The sequence below is a fragment of the Dendrobates tinctorius genome, unplaced genomic scaffold (genome assembly GCF_039654945.1).
Source record: "Dendrobates tinctorius isolate UK_male_01 unplaced genomic scaffold, ASM3965494v1 ptg000406l, whole genome shotgun sequence".
NCBI lineage: Eukaryota > Metazoa > Chordata > Amphibia > Anura > Dendrobatidae > Dendrobates > Dendrobates tinctorius.
In genome coordinates, this window is record NW_027362071.1 from 705,001 (window position 1) to 725,000 (window position 20,000).

General features: G+C 47.0%; 1 protein-coding gene across 3 annotated transcripts in view; it reads left to right on the forward strand.

Annotated features, from left to right (window-relative positions):
* PXK (PX domain containing serine/threonine kinase like) overlaps positions 1–20,000 on the forward strand; it is a 43,851-nt gene that overhangs the window by 21,558 nt on the left and 2,293 nt on the right. For all 3 annotated transcript variants that reach the window (XM_073563913.1, XM_073563915.1, XM_073563914.1), the window contains exons 3-11: positions 3,556–3,603; positions 6,276–6,462; positions 8,314–8,391; positions 8,481–8,554; positions 10,995–11,069; positions 14,905–15,009; positions 16,420–16,521; positions 17,052–17,213; positions 17,977–18,094. In XM_073563913.1, the coding sequence (XP_073420014.1) occupies positions 3,556–3,603; positions 6,276–6,462; positions 8,314–8,391; positions 8,481–8,554; positions 10,995–11,069; positions 14,905–15,009; positions 16,420–16,521; positions 17,052–17,213; positions 17,977–18,094 (949 nt within the window). The remainder of the gene's footprint in view (positions 1–3,555; positions 3,604–6,275; positions 6,463–8,313; positions 8,392–8,480; positions 8,555–10,994; positions 11,070–14,904; positions 15,010–16,419; positions 16,522–17,051; positions 17,214–17,976; positions 18,095–20,000) is intronic.

Here is a 20,000-nt window from a genome sequence, read left to right on the forward strand (position 1 = left end):
GCCTGCTTTGGTTTCGCCACGCCTGGCTCTCTGTGTCACACGACACATGGGTAAGAGAGCTGGTGTCCTTGGGGTACAAGATAGAATTCATCAAATACCCCCCAAGATGGTTTTTTCTTTCCCGTCCTCCCTAAGCAATTGCCCGAGCAAGGGGCAATGACTCCAGCACATCGGAGTCATTGTCCCCGTACCGGAGAACGAAAAATATTAGGGGTTCTACTCCAACCTGTTCACGGTGCCCAAAAAAGATGGGGCAGTCAGGCCCATTCTGGACCTAAACTTGTTCAGGAGCTTTATCAGGATCAGGCATTTCCAGATGGAGTCTCTCTGTTCAGTCATATCTGCCATGGGGCGGGGAGAATACTTGGCCTCTATCGACATCCAAGACGCCTACTGACACATCCCCATTTTTCCCCTGCACCAGAGGTTTCTGCGCTTCGCCATCAACAGCCTACATTTTCAGTTTGCAGCACTGCCCTTCGGGTTGGCAACCGCTCCCAGAGTATTCACGAAATTCATGGCGGTCGTCATGGCCACCCTGCACTCTCGGGGCATAGTCATCTTTCCTTATTTAGACTTCTTGGTCAAGGGCCCTTCGTTTCGGGCATGCGAGGAGAGTGTTAGCATCACGCTAGATACTCTTTCCCGCATAGGATGGTTGGTCAATCTGAAAAAGTCATCCCCTTTTCCAGCTCAGAGGATTTCCTTCTTAGGAATGATCTTTGACACTTCCCAAGGGTTGGTAATTCTCCCTCAGGACAAGGCCCTAGCTCTCCGGCAGGGAGTCCGGAAACTGCGCCAACCAGTCTCTCATACCATCCGTTTCTGCATGAGGATCCTAGGAAAAATGGTGGCAGCAATGGAGGCAATTCCATCTTCGCCCCCTGCAGCACGCCCTCTTATCAGCCTGGGACAAAAGCCCAGTCTCTCTTGATCACCGGTGCCGGTTGTCCACACGGGTCAGACAGGCACTCGGGTGGTGGACAGCCAGTGCCTCACTTCTCCAGGGCAAACCCTTTCCCCTAGACCAGTGGCTGGTGGTCACATCCGACGCCAGCCTCCTCGGCTGGGGAGCGTTTTTCGCCACCACACGACCCAGGGACAGTGGTCGCCGCAGGAGGCACGCCTCCTGATCAACTTGTTGGAAATACGGGCAATCCGGCTAGCTCTGCGACAGTTTCATCACCTTCTGGCAGGCCGGCCCATTCGGATTCAGTCGGACAATGCCACGGCTGTGGCTTACATAAATCATCAGGGGGGCACCCGCAGCAGGGCAGCCATGCGCGAGGTAGGGCATTTGCTTCATTCGGCCGAGAGAAACCACTCGGCGATATTGGCAGTCGACATCCCGGGCGTAGAGAACTGGGCGACAGACTTCCTCAGCCGGCAGGGTCTCGCATCCGGGGAATGGTCACTATACCCCGAGATTTTCCGGCAGATTTGCCAACGATGGGGGACGCCGTATGTGGACCTGATGGCTTCCAGAATGAATGCCAAGGTACCAGCGTTTGTCGCTCGATCCCGGGACCCACAGGCAATTGCCGTAGATGTGTTGGTTCTGCCATGGAACCAGTTTTGCCTCCCATACCTATTTTCCCCGCTGCCACTACTTCCGAGAGTCATCAAGAAGATCAAGGTAGAAGGGGTTCCAGTGATTCTGCTGGCCCCAGATTGGTCTCGTCGAGCGTGGTACGCAGATCTGGTACAGCTGCTCGCCGTTGTTCCTTGGCGCCTGCCAGAGCGCCCAGACCTACTGTTCCAGGGCCCGAACTCAGGGGCCCTGTGTTGACGGCTTGGCCGTTGAATCTTGGATTCTAGCTCAGGCTGGGTTCGGCCGCAGTGTGGTTGCTACAATGGTGAGCGCCTGGAAGCCGGTCTCAGCACGTTATTTATCATCACATCTGGAAGGACTTTCACATGGTGTCGGAACCATGGTTGTTCTCCACTGAGGTTTTCTATTCCCAACATCTTGGCTTTTCTCCAGTCTGGCCTAGACTCAGTCTTGGCCCCAAGTTCCCTCAGGAGACAAATATCGGCCTTATCCGTTCTGTTCCAGCGCAGGATTGCTACCAATCTACAGGTAAAGACTTTCATTCAGGGAGTCTCTCCCTTGGTGGTACCTCCTTATAAGGCGCCCCTGGGCCCCTGGACCCTTGGGACCTTAACCTGTTCCTAAGTGTCTTACAGGAGGCTCCATTTGAACCATTACAGGAGGTGTCTTTAGCCTAACTTTCCTGGAAGGTAGTATTTCTTGTGGCGATAACGTCAATCAGGCGGGTATCAGAGCTGGCAGCTCTATCCTGCCAAGCTCCGTTTCTGATCTTCCACAAGTATAAGGTGGTTCTCAGACCAGCTCCTCCCTTTCTGCCGAAGGTCGTTTCCTCGTTTCACATTAGGAGGATATTGTCTTGCCCTCTTTTTGTCCAGCACCGGTACACCGTGTGGAAAAGGCTCTTCATACGTTGGACCTGGTGAGAGCTCTTAGGAGATATGTCACGGACTGCACCCTTTCGCCAGACGGACACGCTGTTCGTGCTTCCCGAGGGGCACAGGAAGGGACTCGCTGTCTCGAAATCGACCATAGCCAGGTGGATTCGCTTGACTATTCAGGAGTCTTACCGCATTAGAGGCACACCAGTTCCAGGAGGGATCAGAGCACACTCTACTCGGGCAGTGGGCGCCACTTGGGCTCTTCTGCACCAGGCATCGGCGGAACAGGTTTGCAAGACTGCAACCTGGTCCAGCTTGCACACATTTGCAAAGCACTACAAATCCATACTCAGGCTTCGGCAGATGCGAGTCTGGGTAGAAGGATTCTCCAAGCAGCGGTGGAGCACCTCTAAGACAGGAGGTGCATGTAGCTTGGATCGGTGAGTCAACTTCCCACCCAGGGACTGCTTTAGGACGTCCCACAGTACCTGTGTCCCCCAATGATGCGAAGAAGAAACATGGATTTTTGTGATAAACTCACCGTAAAATCCTTTTCTCTGAGACTCTCATTGGGGGACATAACACCCACCCTGATAGTCAGTTGGCTCTTTATTTACTTTGTTTATTAATATGTATTTATAATTCTAGGTGGGTTTTTTCTAGACATGCTGTCACCTGCGTTAAGGTTGATATGTCTGTTGTTATCTCCTACTGCTTTTGCACCAAACTGGTTTCGCCTGCAACCGAGGCGAGGGTGTATACTGCGGAGGAGGAGCTAACCTTTTTTGTCATTCACTTAGTGTCAGCCTCCAGGCGGCGGTAGCATACACCCACAGTACCTGTGTCCCCCAATGAGCGTCTCGGAGAAAAGGATTTTACGGTGAGTCTATCACAAAAATCCATGTTTCTCATCGGGGGCAGCTTTACCTTCCGCGCGGCTCTTAGTAATTCTACAATCTGCCGCTTCTGTGCAGGTAGAGGTAAAGTGCTCAGGGGCTCCTACCAGGCACTACGGTACCATAAATGTGTCTCCGTACCAAAACCACCCCATCAAACATTAAAAATGTATAAGAGCACAGGCGGCTCCACCGCGGATTCATGTGTGATTTGTGTTGTGTCTTGCAGATAATCAGAAGATACAGCGACTTTGACATGCTCAATAACAGCCTGCAGGTACTGTACACGCCATGCTGGGTCGGTGGGGCGCTACATATACCTGCCCAACAGGAGAACACGTTTCCAAAATGGACACTAAAAGCACAATGCAAATTTATCCTAATTCAGATAATCTAAACCCGTTATTACCCCGCTATAACACTTCACGCTCATTTTCCTGGTTCGTGCATAGAATGCTAAAATGACGATGCAGACTGACACAGGTGTAATCAGTGGATGTTGGGAATGTTACATCACATCACAAAAGTGCATGAATGTCGGAGACACAACCTTAAACATGCCATGATCGATGCCAGTAGTAGTTGTCTCTTAAAACTCTTAAAGGGGTTGTCTGATGTCGATTTTAAACTTTCCAAGTGACAAAGATGGGGTTAAAAATAACACATGGAGGCGTTCCCCGTGGATCCAGCACAGGCCACTCCGTTAATCTGCTCCAGGTCTTGGAGGCAAGAAGTCCCTTCTTTACTCTGCACAATGTTGAGGCCTGTGATTGGCTGCAGTGCTCAGGTGACTGAAATCGATCATGCGCTATTCCTATCACCTGACCACTGCAGCCAATCACAAACTTCAGCAGTCAGGTGACTGAAGAACCGCGGATGTTTTCTGTACCCGAGTGGCTTGCACTGCTGTCTGTGACAAGTGTTTATTTTTTTTTTATTTTAAAGCACTATATATCTGTTGTCCTTTTTTTCCCATGATGGACAACCCCTTTAAGAGAAAATGCTGCCTAATTTGGATCCTTTTATGCAGCTTTTTACAAAATGACCCTGGTGTGACCACGCTGCGATGCATGAAGGCGTCACGACTGAGAACCGGATCACCATCCATGACCCCGGCTGTGCTCTTCGCGCCTCGCCATCTCATTTCTTGCCATTTTCGCTCTCTAATGTGTCTCGTTCCAGGTGTAATTGGATTTTCAATCACTTGTCAGAACTGATCATTTCCGTCGCTCAGAGTCCTCGCTTCATCTCCTCTTCGTTAGAGCAGGGCCGGGGCTTTTTCTCCCTTTATAATGTGCACAGATTGGATTTTTGGGACAGATGATGCACAGAGGCGTAAGAGCGGCACCTGCGTGCGCGCTCTACGAGTTCAGGTTACAGAACCGGGCTGGTGCGGAACAGAGCGGCTTATTTTAAGGTCTGTCCCTGCAACATTATCCGGCAGCCTGAAGACCCGCGTCTCTGCAGCTCCTCTCAGAAGCCGTCCTCGCTGACACTCATTAAAGAGGAAGCGCGCTTTCATCTGATGCGTGCATTCATATTTAATAATTATTTTTATAAATTAAGCCTGGAACCAGCTGTTCTGTATCAGTTCCCGGTGCGGCCGTCAGCTGCACTGCTGATAAAATCACTCATTTGCTACGGGTATGAAAGAAATTTGCTCTCCGCGCTTTATCCGCTCACCGATCAAAAGACTCTTTATTCTGCCGCTCTAGTTTCCTGATTGAAATGTGACTCTATGAAATCAGATGTGTACAAATGATTAACGCTTTGTGGCACTTTTGAATAGATTCACAAAAACTTAGCCAGCCGCCATTTTATTGAGTTCTTTTGAGGGCTGAGAAAGTGTTAAAATAATACAGTCGCAGCTCCTATTTTTTTTTCTAGTCACTGTCCTCAGCTCCATAAGAGCAGAAGACTTGCCCGGAGGGTCAGGACCCTCTGGCAGCCCGGCCCGACCCGACCTTTCGGCCCTGTCCGGCCGGACCTCCCGGCAGCCCATCGCCGGCCACAACCTCTTTTTTACAATGCAATCCTCAGTAGGCCAACGTTGCTGACATTTTGATACTCCTGTGCATCCTAGCACTATGTACTGCAATACTGGAACAGTCACAAGCTCAAAGGAAAAAAAATATAATGAAAAGTAATAAATAAAATCATCCCCTTTTACCTATTTAAAATTAAATAAACTAACGCATATTTGCCATTTCCACCTCTTATTTATCGTAATGGAAAGGTATTTAACCGATAAAATACACCATAAATCAAAACCAATATTGAAATGCCAAAATTGCCGTTTTTTGGGGTTGGTACCTCTCTTAAAAGAAATGTAATAAAAAGCGAACATTGCGGCTTGTGAATCCCATAAATGGAACCAATTGAACCCACAGCTCAACTCACACATCCAGCAAAGGAGAATTTCTGGAAAATGGCTGCGACATAAAGGGGTTAAAGTAGAGAACTTCCGTGGAATGTTGCAGTGTATGAGAACTTTCTGTGGTTGCGTTGCCTCTGTGGTTGTTCTGCCTCTGTGGGTGCGCCGCCTCTGTGGTTGTTCTGCCTCTCTGGGTGCACCGCCTCTGTAGTTGTTCTGCATCTGTGGGTGCGCCGCCTCTGTGGTTGTTCTGCGTCTGTGGGTGCGCCGCCTCTGTGGTTGTTCTGCCTCTGTGGGTGCGCCGCCTCTGTGGTTGTTCTGCGTCTGTGGGTGCGCCGCCTCTGTGGTTGTTCTGCGTCTGTGGGTGCGCCGCCTCTGTGGTTGTTCTGCCTCTGTGGGTGCGCCGCCTCTGTGGGTGCACCGCCTCTGTGGTTGTTCTTCCTCTGTGGTTTCGCCGCCTTGTGTCCTCAGGTCCAGACTTCTCTTGTTGCTCAGCTTTGTGTGTTTTGCTCTTCTAGGTTTGGTTTTTGTAACCTTTGAACTTTGTTTCCTTTGATTTTTTTTTTTTTTTCCAGATCTCAGGATTAAGTCTACCTCTCCCTCCTAAGAAGCTAATAGGTAACATGGACCGGGAATTCATAGCTGAGAGACAGAAAGGACTTCAGAACTATTTGAGCCACATCACCTCCAATCATATCCTCAGCGGCTGCGAAACAGTGAAGAAATTCCTTGACCCCAGTAATTACTCTGCCAATTATACTGGTATGTGATTGGCGGTTTATTATAGTGTCCCCTTGTCCTGTCTTTGTATATGGCTCTGTGTTGTAGAATGGGGTCAGATGCCCCCCATGGGGGTGCATATGTGTGACTACCTTACCATTGACTTCTGTAGTGCACTGACATTGTGAAAGAAATTCTGATCTCACGTGCCCCCGCCCCACCCCACGACCATACATGAGGATAGGTGATAAGTAGATTTGGTTGGGTAGCCTATTTAAAGGGGTTTCCCACCATCGCGGTCGCTGAGCTATCAGTTACTGATCTGTGGGGTCCAACCACCAGGACTTCCACTGATCTCTAAATGAAGAGGTAACGCTATGTAACAGCAGCAGGGACAGTATAGACAATGGGACTGCCGGCAGACTACAAGACTCGGCTATTTCCGTCAGGCCTATAGACAGTGAATGGAGCAGAGGTAAACATGCAGATTTTCATTTTGGGGGGAGTTAGAGCCTCAATCTCAGAATCGTTGGGGTTTCCAGTGATCGAATCCCGAATGATCGGCAAGCGAACTCATATCTAATGGTTAAGGATAACTGGTGATTTGGAGAATAAACTTATAGGGGTGTTCCCATCTCAGTGAGTAATGATGTATGACTTGGCAATACCATCACTTTAATCATTGCTTGAAAGCTGAGACTTGGGATCCCCACAGATTGAAGAAGCAGAATCACTTCTTTACTGCTGCATCCCCTGCATAAGGCACCGCCAGGGGGTCAGAAGCACTGCCGGGGAATCAGGGGGCACCGCCAGGGGGTCAGGAGCACTGCCATGCAGGGTAAAAGTTATCACTACATGTCGGCATATCCTTGCAAGCTGGATACCATGTTATAAGGAGGTGCTCAGGTCAGTTTTAAGATTAGAAGGACTCGAGACTGAAGAGGAGAAGAATACGGATGTTTGCAGTGAAGCAGAATTGTGGTGCCTGAATACACCTGGGCTACAGCTGCTCTCTCCCTGTCTGTTCTGTCCTCACCACACAGCGCTATGGGAATACAGCAGAACAACACCAGATGATGCAGCCGCTGCTGCTCCGCACACCATCCCTTCCAGGAGCCGAAATCTTGTTTTCATTATAACGTTTAATTGTCACTTGCCAAATTAATTCACAGAGAAGCCGGACAGTGAGTCGTGGTGTATAAGACACCGAGGGCTTCATCCACACCTTGCCTTTTACTACAGCTTTTCACTTTTATTTTTTATTTATTTTTGAGAATTCGATAAGCGAGGTTTTAATGCAAACAAATTGCATTAATAAGGATCGCACCAATATCGAGTTTTTGGTGCGGAAACTCTACAAAACCTCTTCCAAATTCCAAAACTTCTCAAAAATTGTGAGTTTCTGCTCCTCAAATTCGGCAAAAAAACTCCATGGACACATGCCAGAAGCGTATTTCAAGCTGGTTGAGCAAGGGGGCAGCCTTCAGTCTATAGGAGCCCCCATTTGTAAGCTGTTCTCCCAGTTTTTGGCCAGTGATGCTTGATCTTCACCGTCTGTAAGAGGACATAGCACCGGAGTGGCAAAATGGACTCTGTGTGATGATAATTTATTTATTTTTTTTTTTTTATTAGACTAGTTGGCTCAGGCATTCATATGATTTATTAAAGGGGTTGTCTGCCATCACTCACTTTTGCATTAAAGGATCAGCAGTGCCGATGACGTTACGATACTTTACACCTGCAGAGACACATGCGCAATCGGCGCTGCTTCCTCCGCTGCAAAAGTGAGCAATGCTGGACAAGCCCTTTAATTTCTTCTCTACATTAAAGCTGGGCCCCTCGGAGTCCGGCACCTCCGGTGTCCCTCACGTTTTATGTTTCTTTCCCCTGCAGAGGTTGCCTTGCAGCAAGTTTCAATGTTTTTCCGATCGGAGCCCAAATTCGAGGTGGTTGAGCCTCTGAAGGACATCGGTGAGTTCATCTATGTGATCAGGAACATGAACAGTGACCCCGGAGCTTCGGTTTTCGGTGACCGCATTGTCTTGTGTCTTTTGTCGTAGGTTGGAGATTACGGAAAAGATATTTCCTAATGAAGTGTAAGAGTCAACCAAAAGAGCCGCTCGTCTTAAGCTGGGTACGTGCCTCCGTAATGGGCATCGTGTACTTCCCAGTTACCACTGGTGGCCGTGATGTATATCTGCTAAAGGAGTTGTCCAGGACTTAGACATTAAGACCAAAGGATTGGGCAGGTTGAAACCCAACATGCCCAATCTGTTTCTGATGAGCACTTGTTCCTTACCCTGGCTGAGTCCTAGTTCTCAGGTGGCATCAAGCACTGTCCTCACAAAGCCGGACCCCCACATTCTACCAACGGATATACTCAGTTACTTAATAAGTCGTACAGTTGTGGCCAAAAGTGTTGACACCCCTGCAATTCTGTCAGATAATACTCAGTTTCTTCCTGAAAATTATTGCAAACACATTCTTTGGTATTATTATCTTCGTTTAATTTATCTTAAATGGAAAAAAAACAAAAAGAATTGTCCTAAAGCCAAATTGGATATAATTCCACACCAAACATAAAAAAGAGGGTGGACAAAAGTATTGGCACTGTTCGAAAAATCATGTGATGCTTCTCTAATTTGTGTAATTAACAGCACCTGTAACTTACCTGTGGCACCTAACAGGTGTTGGCAATAACTAAATCACACTTGCAGCCAGTTGACATAGATTAAAGTTGACTCAACCTCTGTCCTGTGTCCTTATGTGTACCACATTGAGCATAGAGAAAAGAAAGAAGACCAAAGAACTGTCTGAGGACTTGAGAAACCAAATTGTGAGGAAGCATGAGCAATCTCAAGGCTACAAGTGTCATCAAGAAGTTTAAAGCCCATGGCACTGTGGCTAATCTCCCTAGATGTGGACGAAAAAGAAAAATTGACAAGAGATTTCAACGCAAGATTGTGCGGATGTTGGATAAAGAACCTCGACTAACATCCAAACAAGTTCAAGCTGCCCTGCAGTCCGAGGGTACAACAGTGTCAACCCGTACTATCCGTCGGCGTCTGAATGAAAAGGGACCGTATGGCAGGAGACACAGGAAGACCCCACTTCTTACCCCGAGACATAAAAAAGCCAGGCTGGAGTTTGCCAAAACTTACCTGAAAAAGCCTAAAACGTTTTGGAAGAATGTTCTCTGGTCAGATGAGACAAAAGTAGAGCTTTTTGGGCAAAGGCATCAACATAGAGTTTACAGGAGAAAAAAAGAGTCATTCAAAGAAAAGAACACGGTCCCTACAGTCAAACATGGCAGAGGTTCCCTGATGTTTTGGGGTTGCTTTGCTGCCTCTGGCACTGGACTGCTTGACCGTGTGCATGGCATTATGAAGTCTGAAGACTACCAACAAATTTTGCAGCATAATGTAGGGCCCAGTGTGAGAAAGCTGGGTCTCCCTCAGAGGTCATGGGTCTTCCAGCAGGACAATGACCCAAAACACACTTCAAAAAGCACTAGAAAATGGTTTGAGAGAAAGCACTGGAGACTTCTAAGATGGCCAGCAATGAGTCCAGACCTGAATCCCATAGAACACCTGTGGAGAGATCTAAAAATGGCAGTTTGGAGAAGGCACCCTCCAAATATCAGGGACCTGGAGCAGTTTGCCAAAGAAGAATGGTCTAAAATTCCAGCAGAGTATTGTAAGAAACTCATTGATGGTTACCGGAAGCGGTTGGTCGCAGTTATTTTGGCTAAAGGTTGTGCAACCAAGTATTAGGCTGAGGGTGCCAATACTTTTGTCTGGCCCATTTTTGGAGTTTTGTGTGAAATGATCAATGTTTTGCTTTTTGCTTCATTCTCTTTTGTGTTTTTTCATTTAAGACAAATTAAATGAAGATAATAATACCAAAGAATTTGTGTTTGCTATCATTTTCAGGAAGAAACTGAGTATTACCTGACAGAATTGCAGGGGTGTCAATACTTTTGGCCACAACTGTAGCATCGGTAATGTGCTGTGATTGTTGTGGTGCCATGGACCAGATTCATTATTGCATGTGAGCCTTTTTTTTTTTTTTTTTATGTTTTTATTTACACCTAATTTTTTTTTTAATTTGCGCTTTTTTATTTTTGTAAAGTTTAGCAGAACAAAAAATGCAAGAAGGTTTTAAAGACCAAAAAAAAGAGCGTTTTTAGTTTTGCGTAAAATTCATAAAGCACGTGTGCCATCCTGAAAAATTTGGTCCAAAAAATATTAACAAACGCCACAAGATAAAAAAAAAAAAGTGACTTAAAAAAGCATGAATGACAACTTGGGGCTCGTATAAAAAAATTTCCAGCAAAAATACTGTGCAAAAAAATCAGCAACGAAAAAAAGCAAGGAGAAGCTCACAGGATACGGAAGCAAATTGCCTCTTCTGTAGTTTTTCTTGACTTTATACTTTTCTCTTTTACTGTACTAGGTTTAATTCCACACAGTTTGTGATTGTCGTGCCGTCACCTCGGTACTGAGAGCAATCTGTGCCGACCTGTGAAAATGTGATTTTTTTTTTTTTTTTTTTTTTTTTCTTTTGCATTTTAGGCTGATTTGGGTCCTGATAAATATCTGCAGGATAAAGACTTTCAGTGTGCAATAAAACTGCTGCCATCATGGACGGTGAGTACAAGTCGCTTCCGGAGATGAGCGGATCTGATGAGACTTGAATTTGCCAGATCGCACGGATTTTACCAGGAACTTCAATGTGCAGCGAATTTATTCACCGTAAATTGAGGGTGCCTTGTTTTTGCTTTGGGGTCTGGGAGGGATCCCAGATTATGATAATAAACATGAGATGTAGAAAATAAATCCCAAAACTACTAGTAATACCTCCCCGCTCACCTCTCTGACCACCTCCGTTGCTCGCTGTCCTCAGTATGCACTGAAACCCTGGGGCTCTTCATGCTAGGCTAGTACTTCTGGCCATGTGTAGGTCCCTGGATGTCGCTGCGCATGTGCGTTGTAAGGTGGTGGACGGCATGTGCTCTTAGCTGGGACTTCCGGTCACCACAAGACGCGGGGTGTACCTGCACATGCGCGTTATAAGTTTGTGGCGCGCGTCGGGGCGTTGTGACCTTACGATGCGTAGGGATGTTCGTGGCCAGAGATCCCGATCTAGAGTGCATGTCATGACTTTACGAATCCCGATCTAGAGTGCGTGTTAAACAGGGCTGTGGAGTCAGTAAGCCAAACCTGCGACTCCGACTCCTCAATTTCCCTTACACCGACTCCGACTCCCACATATATTGCTTATATTTAAGTGAAAAATTTATTGTAGTACAATGTGAACATCAGACATTTAATCATTTCTATGATCGAATAATCAAGATATTTAGATAGAACATAATATCTATTTATTGGAATACAACTTTAGAACACAAAAAACTGTAATAAATTGTAAATATGTAATACACTGTATACATGTACATGTATACGGTACAGACCAAAGTTTGGACACACCTTCTCATTCAAAGAGTTTTCTTTATTTTCATGACTATGAAAATCGTAGCTTCATTCTGAAGGCATCAAAACCGGAATTAACACATGTGGAATTATATAATTAAAGTGTGAAACAACTGAAAATATGTCTTATATTCTAGATTCTTCAAAGTAGCCACGTTTTGCTTTGATTACTGCTTTGCACACTCTTGGCATTCTGTTGATGAGCTTCAAGTGGTAGTCACCAGAAATGGTCCTCCAACAGTCTTGAAGGAGTTCCCAGAGATGCTTAGCACTTGTTGGCCCTTTTGCCTTCACTCTGCGGTCCAGCTCACCCCAAACCATCTCGATTGGGTTCAGGTCTGGTGACTGTGGAGGCCAGGTCATCTGGCGTAGCACCCCATCACTCTCCTTCTTGGTCAAATAGCCCTTACACAGCCTGGAGGTGTGTTTGAGGCCATTGTCCTGTTGAAAAATAAATGATGGTCCAACTAAACACAAACCGGATGGAATAGCATGCCGCTGCAAGATGCTGTGGTAGCCATGCTGCTTCAGTATGCCTTCAATTTTGAATAAATCCCCAACAGTGTCACCAGCAAAGCTCCCCCACACCATCACACCTCCTCCTCCATGCTTCACGGTGGGAACCAGGCATGTAGAGTCCAATCGTTCACCTTTTCTGCGTCGCACAGAGACATGGTGGTTGGAACCAAAGATCTCAAATTTGGACTCATCAGACCAAAGCACAGATTTCCACTGGTCTAATGTCCATTCCTTGGGTTCTTTAGCCCAAACAAGTCTCTTCTGCTTGTTGACTGTCCTTAGCAGTGGTTTCCTAGCAGCTATTTTACCATGAAGGCCTGCTGCACAAAGTCTCCTCTTAACAGTTGTTGTAGAGATGTGCCTGCTTCTAGAACTCTGTGTGGCATTGACCTGGTCTCTATTCTGAGCTGCTGTTAACCTGCGATTTCTGAGGCTGGTGACTCGGATGCACTTATCCTCCGCAGCAGAGGTGACTCTTGGTCTTCCTTTCCTGGGGTGGTCCTCATGTGAGCCAGTTTCTTTGTAGCGCTTGATAGTTTTTGCCACTGCACTTGGGGACACTTTCAAAGTTTTCCCAATTTTTCGGACTGACCTTCATTTCTTAAAGTAATGATGGCCACTCGTTTTTCTTTGCTTAGCTGCTTTTTTCTTGCCATAATACAAATTCTAACAGTCTATTCAGTAGGACTATCAGCTGTGTATCCACCAGACTTCTGCACAACACAACTGATGGTCCCAACCTCATTTATAAGGCAAGAAATCCCACTTATTAAACCTGACTGGGCACACATGTGAAGTGAAAACCATTTCCGGTGACTACCTCTTGAAGCTCATCAAGAGAATGCCAAGAGTGTGCAAAGCAGTAATCAAAGCAAAAGGTGGCTACTTTGAAGAACCTAGAATATAAGACATATTTTCAGTTGTTTCACACTTTTTTGTTAATTATATAATTCCACATGTGTTAATTCATAGTTTTGATGCCTTCAGAGTGAATCTACAATTTTCATAGTCATGAAAATAAAGAAAACGCTTTGATTGAGAAGGTGTGCCCAAACTTTTGGTCTGTACTGTGTGTGTGTGTGTGTATATGTGTGTGTATATATATATATATATATATATATATATATATATATATATATATATATATATATATATATATATATATATATATATATTACACACACACTATGACTTATCTCGGCTAAGATAAAGCCTAGATCCTCAGGCTACATTCACACTATGGGCGTAGCCAGGATCAAACCTGGGGGGGGGGGCAGAATCTCATACTGTTCCGCAGAACCTCATACTGCACACCCCTACACTTGAAAATAAAGTCTGCACCTTAAGAAGATGTGGTGGTGAATGCAGTCTATTTATTCCAACTATCAGTTGATGTTACTGAAGACGAGCAATGCCTGTCCTGGGCGTCCTTTTGCTCAGCTATGAGGCGTACCTGACTGGTGCTAAAAAAAGGAGTGTTATTCTGTGTGCTATCCGGCTTTCATTCTTTTTGGTACAGATATGATATGGATAGACAGATATGGATAAATGGATATATAGATAGAGCAGATTTGTAATCTGCTTTTGCTATTGAAAACATTATCTATGAGCTCAAAAACCTTTCAGGTGATGCGGTTTTTTAAAAAGCTGATCTGCTTTTGTAGCTGAAAAACGTATCCTCAAAAAAACGCAGGAAAAGCGCTGTGTGTGAATGTAGCCTTAGATCAGGAATAGAACAGTCATTTATAGGACATTTCATAACTTTCCCAAATTCCTATGAAAAAATATTCAGCACATCCTGCATTGAATTACTGTACCCAATTTATTATATATTGTCGGAGTCGGTCCATTTTATACCGACTCCACCAAAATGAGCTACGGCTCCGACTCCACAGCCCTGGTGTTAAATTCCGGGTTTATGCACCTTGCTGCAGCGTGCATGTACCCTACACATGGGCACGGTCCAACATGGACCTGCAGGCACTACAGAGGTCACCATTAAAAAAAGACTAATTTTGTGATGAATATTAAAGATTTACAATCCTGACTGCTGAACCCTCCGCCAATGACTTCTGGGACATCGGAGGATCCTACAAGCTCTGATTCTAGACTTTACGTCTAGTGTCGCCTTACAGAACGGAAAAGTTTGACTTAATTCTGGCTCTTAAACGAATTATCAAGTGTCGGCCTTCATCAATAAATGACCCTGTACCTTCCGATGACCTAATTCTCCGGAAAGATTTGCCAGTTTTCTGGCGCCGGGTACTCGCACTCCGCTGTCATCCATGACGGTTTATAACGTGCCTTCTGAGAAATGTCACATTTTATTGTCAGAAACATCTGGAGAGTAATGTCATGGGCCATGAATGTGCCGCTCACACATTTAGTGTCTGTATATTCTTACCGTCTTGTTATTATTTTTCCGTCTTGTCCCTTTTTCCATAATTTGATAGCTTTTGTCCTATTTCGGCAGCACCCGTACATCCACCGCGCCACGTTCGCCACAGCCAGCGAGTCCTCTGCCCTCGTCATCAGGCCGTTCAATGAAAAGGGAACACTAAAGGATCTGATCTACAAGGTAACAGCGGCGACACTGGACAGGGTGGCTCCTTGTCGATTTCCAGTTATGGAAAGCGTGCACCATCATCCTAGAGGGAAAAATGCTGATTTATAGGAAGGTCCTGATATCTGAAATTTGATTTTTTTTTTTATTTTTTTTTTAATTTTAGCGGCAGAAACTCAATTTAGAAATTTGCGCCTAAAATCCGTACCTGATACTTGTAGGCTGGGGGGGGGGGGGGGATTCTGCAGCTTGTTACAGCAGGTTCCATGCAGATTAGGCACCCTGGATTTGTCTACCGTGGTCGTTCTAGGCAGAGTATTACCCACAGTTGTAGCTCGGTCTTTGCTGTACCTTTCCCTGTGTGTGTAGTCGGTGGATGGAGCTCACGTTCTTCCGTCGCCTTCTGATTTGCATTAATGTGAATGTGAGCTTCCGCCCAGGCTGCAGAGAGCCTCTGACTTCAGTTTTATTCTTCCATCGCCCTCTGATTTGCATTAATGTGAATGTGAGCTTCTGCCCGGGCTGCAGCGAGCCTCTGACCACAGTTTTATTCTTCCGTCGCCCTCTGATTTGCATTAATGTGAATGTGAGCTTCCACCCAGGCTGCAGCAAATCTCTGACTTCAGTTTTATTCTTCCGTCGCCCTCTGATTTGCATTAATGTGAATGTGAGCTTCTGCCCAGGCTGCAGCGAGCCTCTGACTTCAGTTTTATTCTTCCATCGCCCTCTGATTTGCATTAATGTGAATGTGAGCTTCCGCCCTGGCTGCGGCGAGCCTCTGACTTCAGTTTTATTGTTCCATCGCCCTCTGATTTGCATTAATGTGAATGTGAGCTTCCGCCCTGGCTGCGGCGAGCCTCTGACCTCAGTTTTATTCTTCCGTCGCCCTCTGATTTGCATTAATGTGAATGTGAGCTTCCGCCCTGGCTGCGGCGAGCCTCTGACCTCAGTTTTATTCTTCCGTCGCCCTCTGATTTGCATTAATGTGAATGTGAGCTTCCGCCCTGGCTGCGGCGAGCCTCTGACCTCAGTTTTATTCTTCCGTCGCCCTCTGATTTGCATTAATGTGAATATGAGCTTCTGCCCGTGTTGCAGCGAGCCTCTGACCTCAGTTTTATTCTTCCGTCACCCTCTGATTTGCATTAATGTGAATATGAGCTTCTGCCCGTGCTGCAGCGAGCCTCTGACCTCAGTTTTATTCTTCCGTCACCCTCTGATTTGCATTAATGTGAATATGAGCTTCTGCCCGTGCTGCAGCGAGCCTCTGACCTCAGTTTTATTCTTCCGTCGCTTTCTGACTTGCATTAATGTGAATGTGGGCTTCGCCCGGGCTGCTGCGAGCCTCTGACCTCATTTTTTTTTTTTTTTTGTACCGGCATTTCCTGGCATGTTTGTCAGTTCAGCTGATTTGTCTTTCTCTTTCAGGCCAAACCTAAAGATCCATTTTTAAAGAAATACTGTAATCCCAGAAAAATCCAAGGGCTGGAGCTGCAGCAAATAAAAACATTTGGGAGACAGATTTTAGAGGTATTTGTCATGTTTTTGCATTAAGGCTGTGGGTAAGGGGAAGGATTGAAAAATATCATGCAGAGGGTTGGGTGACTATGGACTAAAAGGATCTTAAAAAAAAATTTAATCTATCAACTAGATAAACCATGCTCGTTTGGTCGGTGCAGCGTTGCCCCCCCCCCCCCCCGGTCCGTAAGATCATGGCCCGGGAGGAGTAGAAAGGAGCTGACGTTGCAGCTTCATTCATTGTCTGTGGTATACTAATTCTGGATAGATTATAAATGTATGATCTCTGGGACCCCACAAATTGGGAGAACAGGGGGTCCATTAGTCTCCTGTGGGAATGGAGCAGTAGTGAGCATGTGCGACCTCTGCTGCAGTTACTGTTATGGGCCTGAGGGAGACGTCTCCATCAGGCCCATAGACATGAAGGCTGCTCCACTCACACAGGTAAATTCTGAGATTGGTCGGGGTCCGGGCAGTACTGACTTCATGGAAGCTTTTTTTTGGCCGTATGTTAGCGTCGCTTTTTCCCTCGGATCCTCCAGGTACTAAAGTTTCTCCATGATCGGGGCTTTCCCTATGGTCACCTCCATGCTTCTAATGTTATGCTTGAAGGGGAGACGTGTCGGCTCATGGACCTGGAGAACTCCCTGCTCGGCCTGCCGTCTTTCTACAGATCCTACTTCACACAGTTCCGAAAAATCAATGTAAGTTCCTGCTGTAAAGTGCGCGGGGGGGTCCTGTCTCGGTGCGCGGGGGGTCCTGTCTCGGTGCGCGGGGGGTCCTGTCTCGGTGCGCGGGGGGTCCTGTCTCGGTGCGCGGGGGGTCCTGTCTCGGTGCGCGGGGGGTCCTGTCTCGGTGCGCGGGGGGTCCTGTCTCGGTGCGCGGGGGGTCGCGATCCTGTCTCGGTGCGCGGGGGGTCGCGGTCCTGTCTCGGTGCGCGGGGGGTCGCGGTCCTGTCTCGGTGCCCGGGGGGGTCGCGGTCCTGTCTCGGTGCCCGGGGGGGTCGCGGTCCTGTCTCGGTGCCCGGGGGGGTCGCGGTCCTGTCTCGGTGCCCGGGGGGGTCGCGGTCCTGTCTCGGTGCCCGGGGGGGTCGCGGTCCTGTCTCGGTGCCCGGGGGGGTCGCGGTCCTGTCTCGGTGCCCGGGGGGGTCGCGGTCCTGTCTCGGTGCCCGGGGGGGTCGCGGTCCTGTCTCGGTGCCCGGGGGGTCGCGGTCCTGTCTCGGTGCCCGGGGGGGGTCGCGGTCCTGTCTCGGTGCGCGGGGGGGGGCCGCGGTCCTGTCTCGGTGCGCGGGGGGCCGCGGTCCTGTCTCGGTGCGCGGGGGGGGTCGCGGTCCTGTCTCGGTGCGCGGGCGACCGCGGTCCTGGTGCACGGGGGGTCGCAGCCCTGTCCCGGTGCATGGGAGGTCGCGGCCCTGGTATGAGACACTACATTCCTCTGACCTTTGGTGTTGTGCTCCTCACTTTGCAGACTTTGGAAAGTATTGACGTGCACTGCTTTGGCCACTTACTCTATGAAATGACGTACGGCCGGCCTCCCGACTTTATACCTGTAGACCAGTTTCCCCCCGCTCCGTCCATGTCAGTGGGTGAGTATGGTCTTCTCTAGATAACGTGTCTGGAACCTAATGGACATAAGACAAAAATATTGGTTTTCATCCTGAAACAGCACCACCCTTGTCCAAAGGCCATGCCTGGTACTGCAACTTTACCTCAAGTCAACCGAGCTGCAGTACCAGTAATATACCGTAAGTTTAATACAACCTGTTATGTGGGTCCTGTACTCAGGATTGTCATTTGTTTGCCAGAGTGCAGACCTGTCCTGCATTACAGGCTGCCAAGCAGGAACCTTTATCAAATGTATATAATTAGGAAAATGAACAAATGTCCTCTCTAATCTGGTGATAAAGGGTCCGAACCTGTAAGAAAGGTCGCTCTGTGTAGCTAAATATGTGCGCTCTGCTGTCTCTCACTATTTTGATAGAAATGTAAGACTTTTTGCCTCTGAGCTGAATGATTCCACTATGAGCGGAGGCTGGAATGTGTATATCCTATTCTCTTCATCCTGCGTAAAGTCACATAAGGAGCAATGTAAGATGGATTCCTGTATATTATGGCGCAGCAGGAGGAGGAGGCAGGAAACAGCAGCAGTGGTAAATCCTACAGCCTTCCCTTCTGTGTCACCTGGCTCGTGCTGGTTTTGTAGTGAATGTAATAAAAGACTCAGATTAACCATTTACAAGCAGCTCTGTCCTCTTAGCAGTTTACTACTTTAGAAACAACTATGTTCGTCTCCAGCAGATAATCCCTTTAGAAACCGCTATTTTTCCCTCCAGTAGATTAATCTGGAAGAAACAGCTATGTTCCTCTCCAGAATATAAACCCTTTATAACCATCTGTTCTTCTCCACTAGATTAATCTGGTAGAAACGGCTTTGCTCCTCTCCAGCATATAACCCCTTTATAAACAGCTATGTTCCTCTCCAGCAAATTAAACATTTAGAAGCTGTTATGTTCTCATTCTGAATATCCTACCAAAAACAAAGTCAATAAATCTCCGAAAAAGTTTGATAAAAATATTACATTTTATTAATCAACAATTACGAACAATAATAAAAGAAGTCATGCTGTTTAGCAATGGCATATAAGCAAACTTTTTTTTTCCATATTTATTGATCGAACGAGGTTCACAGATGGAGCTAAAAAAGAGGAAAGACAGCAAAGGGTACAGAGTTTATTAGTCACTAGCTGAAGAGCTCGGCGCTGCCCGGGCATAGTAACTAACTGTGGTTAGTTATAGCAAATTATAATTATCCTCCATCCCATAGTCCCGTGCCCATATACCCATCATACATATTCTCCATCCCATAGTCCGATGCCCATCATACATATTCGCCATCCCATAGTTGAGTGCCCATATACCTATCACACATCCTTCATCTCATAGTCCCATGCCCATATACCCATCATACATATCCTCCATCCCATAGTCCCGTGCCCATATACCCATCATACATATTCGCCATCCCATAGTCCCGTGCCCATATACCCGTCATACATATCCTCCATCCCATAGTCCCGTGCCCATATACCCATCATACATATCCTCCATCCCATAGTCCGGCGCCCATATACCCATCACACATCCTCCATTCCATAGTCAACCATTATGACATCATAATGAGCGGCGGGGCTTGCAACCTATGATGACATCAGCGTCGCCATGGCAACCATTGTGACATCATAATTAGGGGCGGGGCTTGATACGCACACACTTTTGCCCCAGTATGTAGATAGGGGCAAAATTGTTTGGTGAATTGGAATGCGCGGGGTTAAAATTTCGCCTCACAACATAGCTTAGGACACTCTCGGGGTCCAGACGTGTAACTGTGCCAAATTTTGTGGCTGTAGCTGCGACGGTGCGGATGCCAATCCCGGACATACACACATACATACACACTTGAGCTTTATATAATAGGGTCATGCAACATAGTAG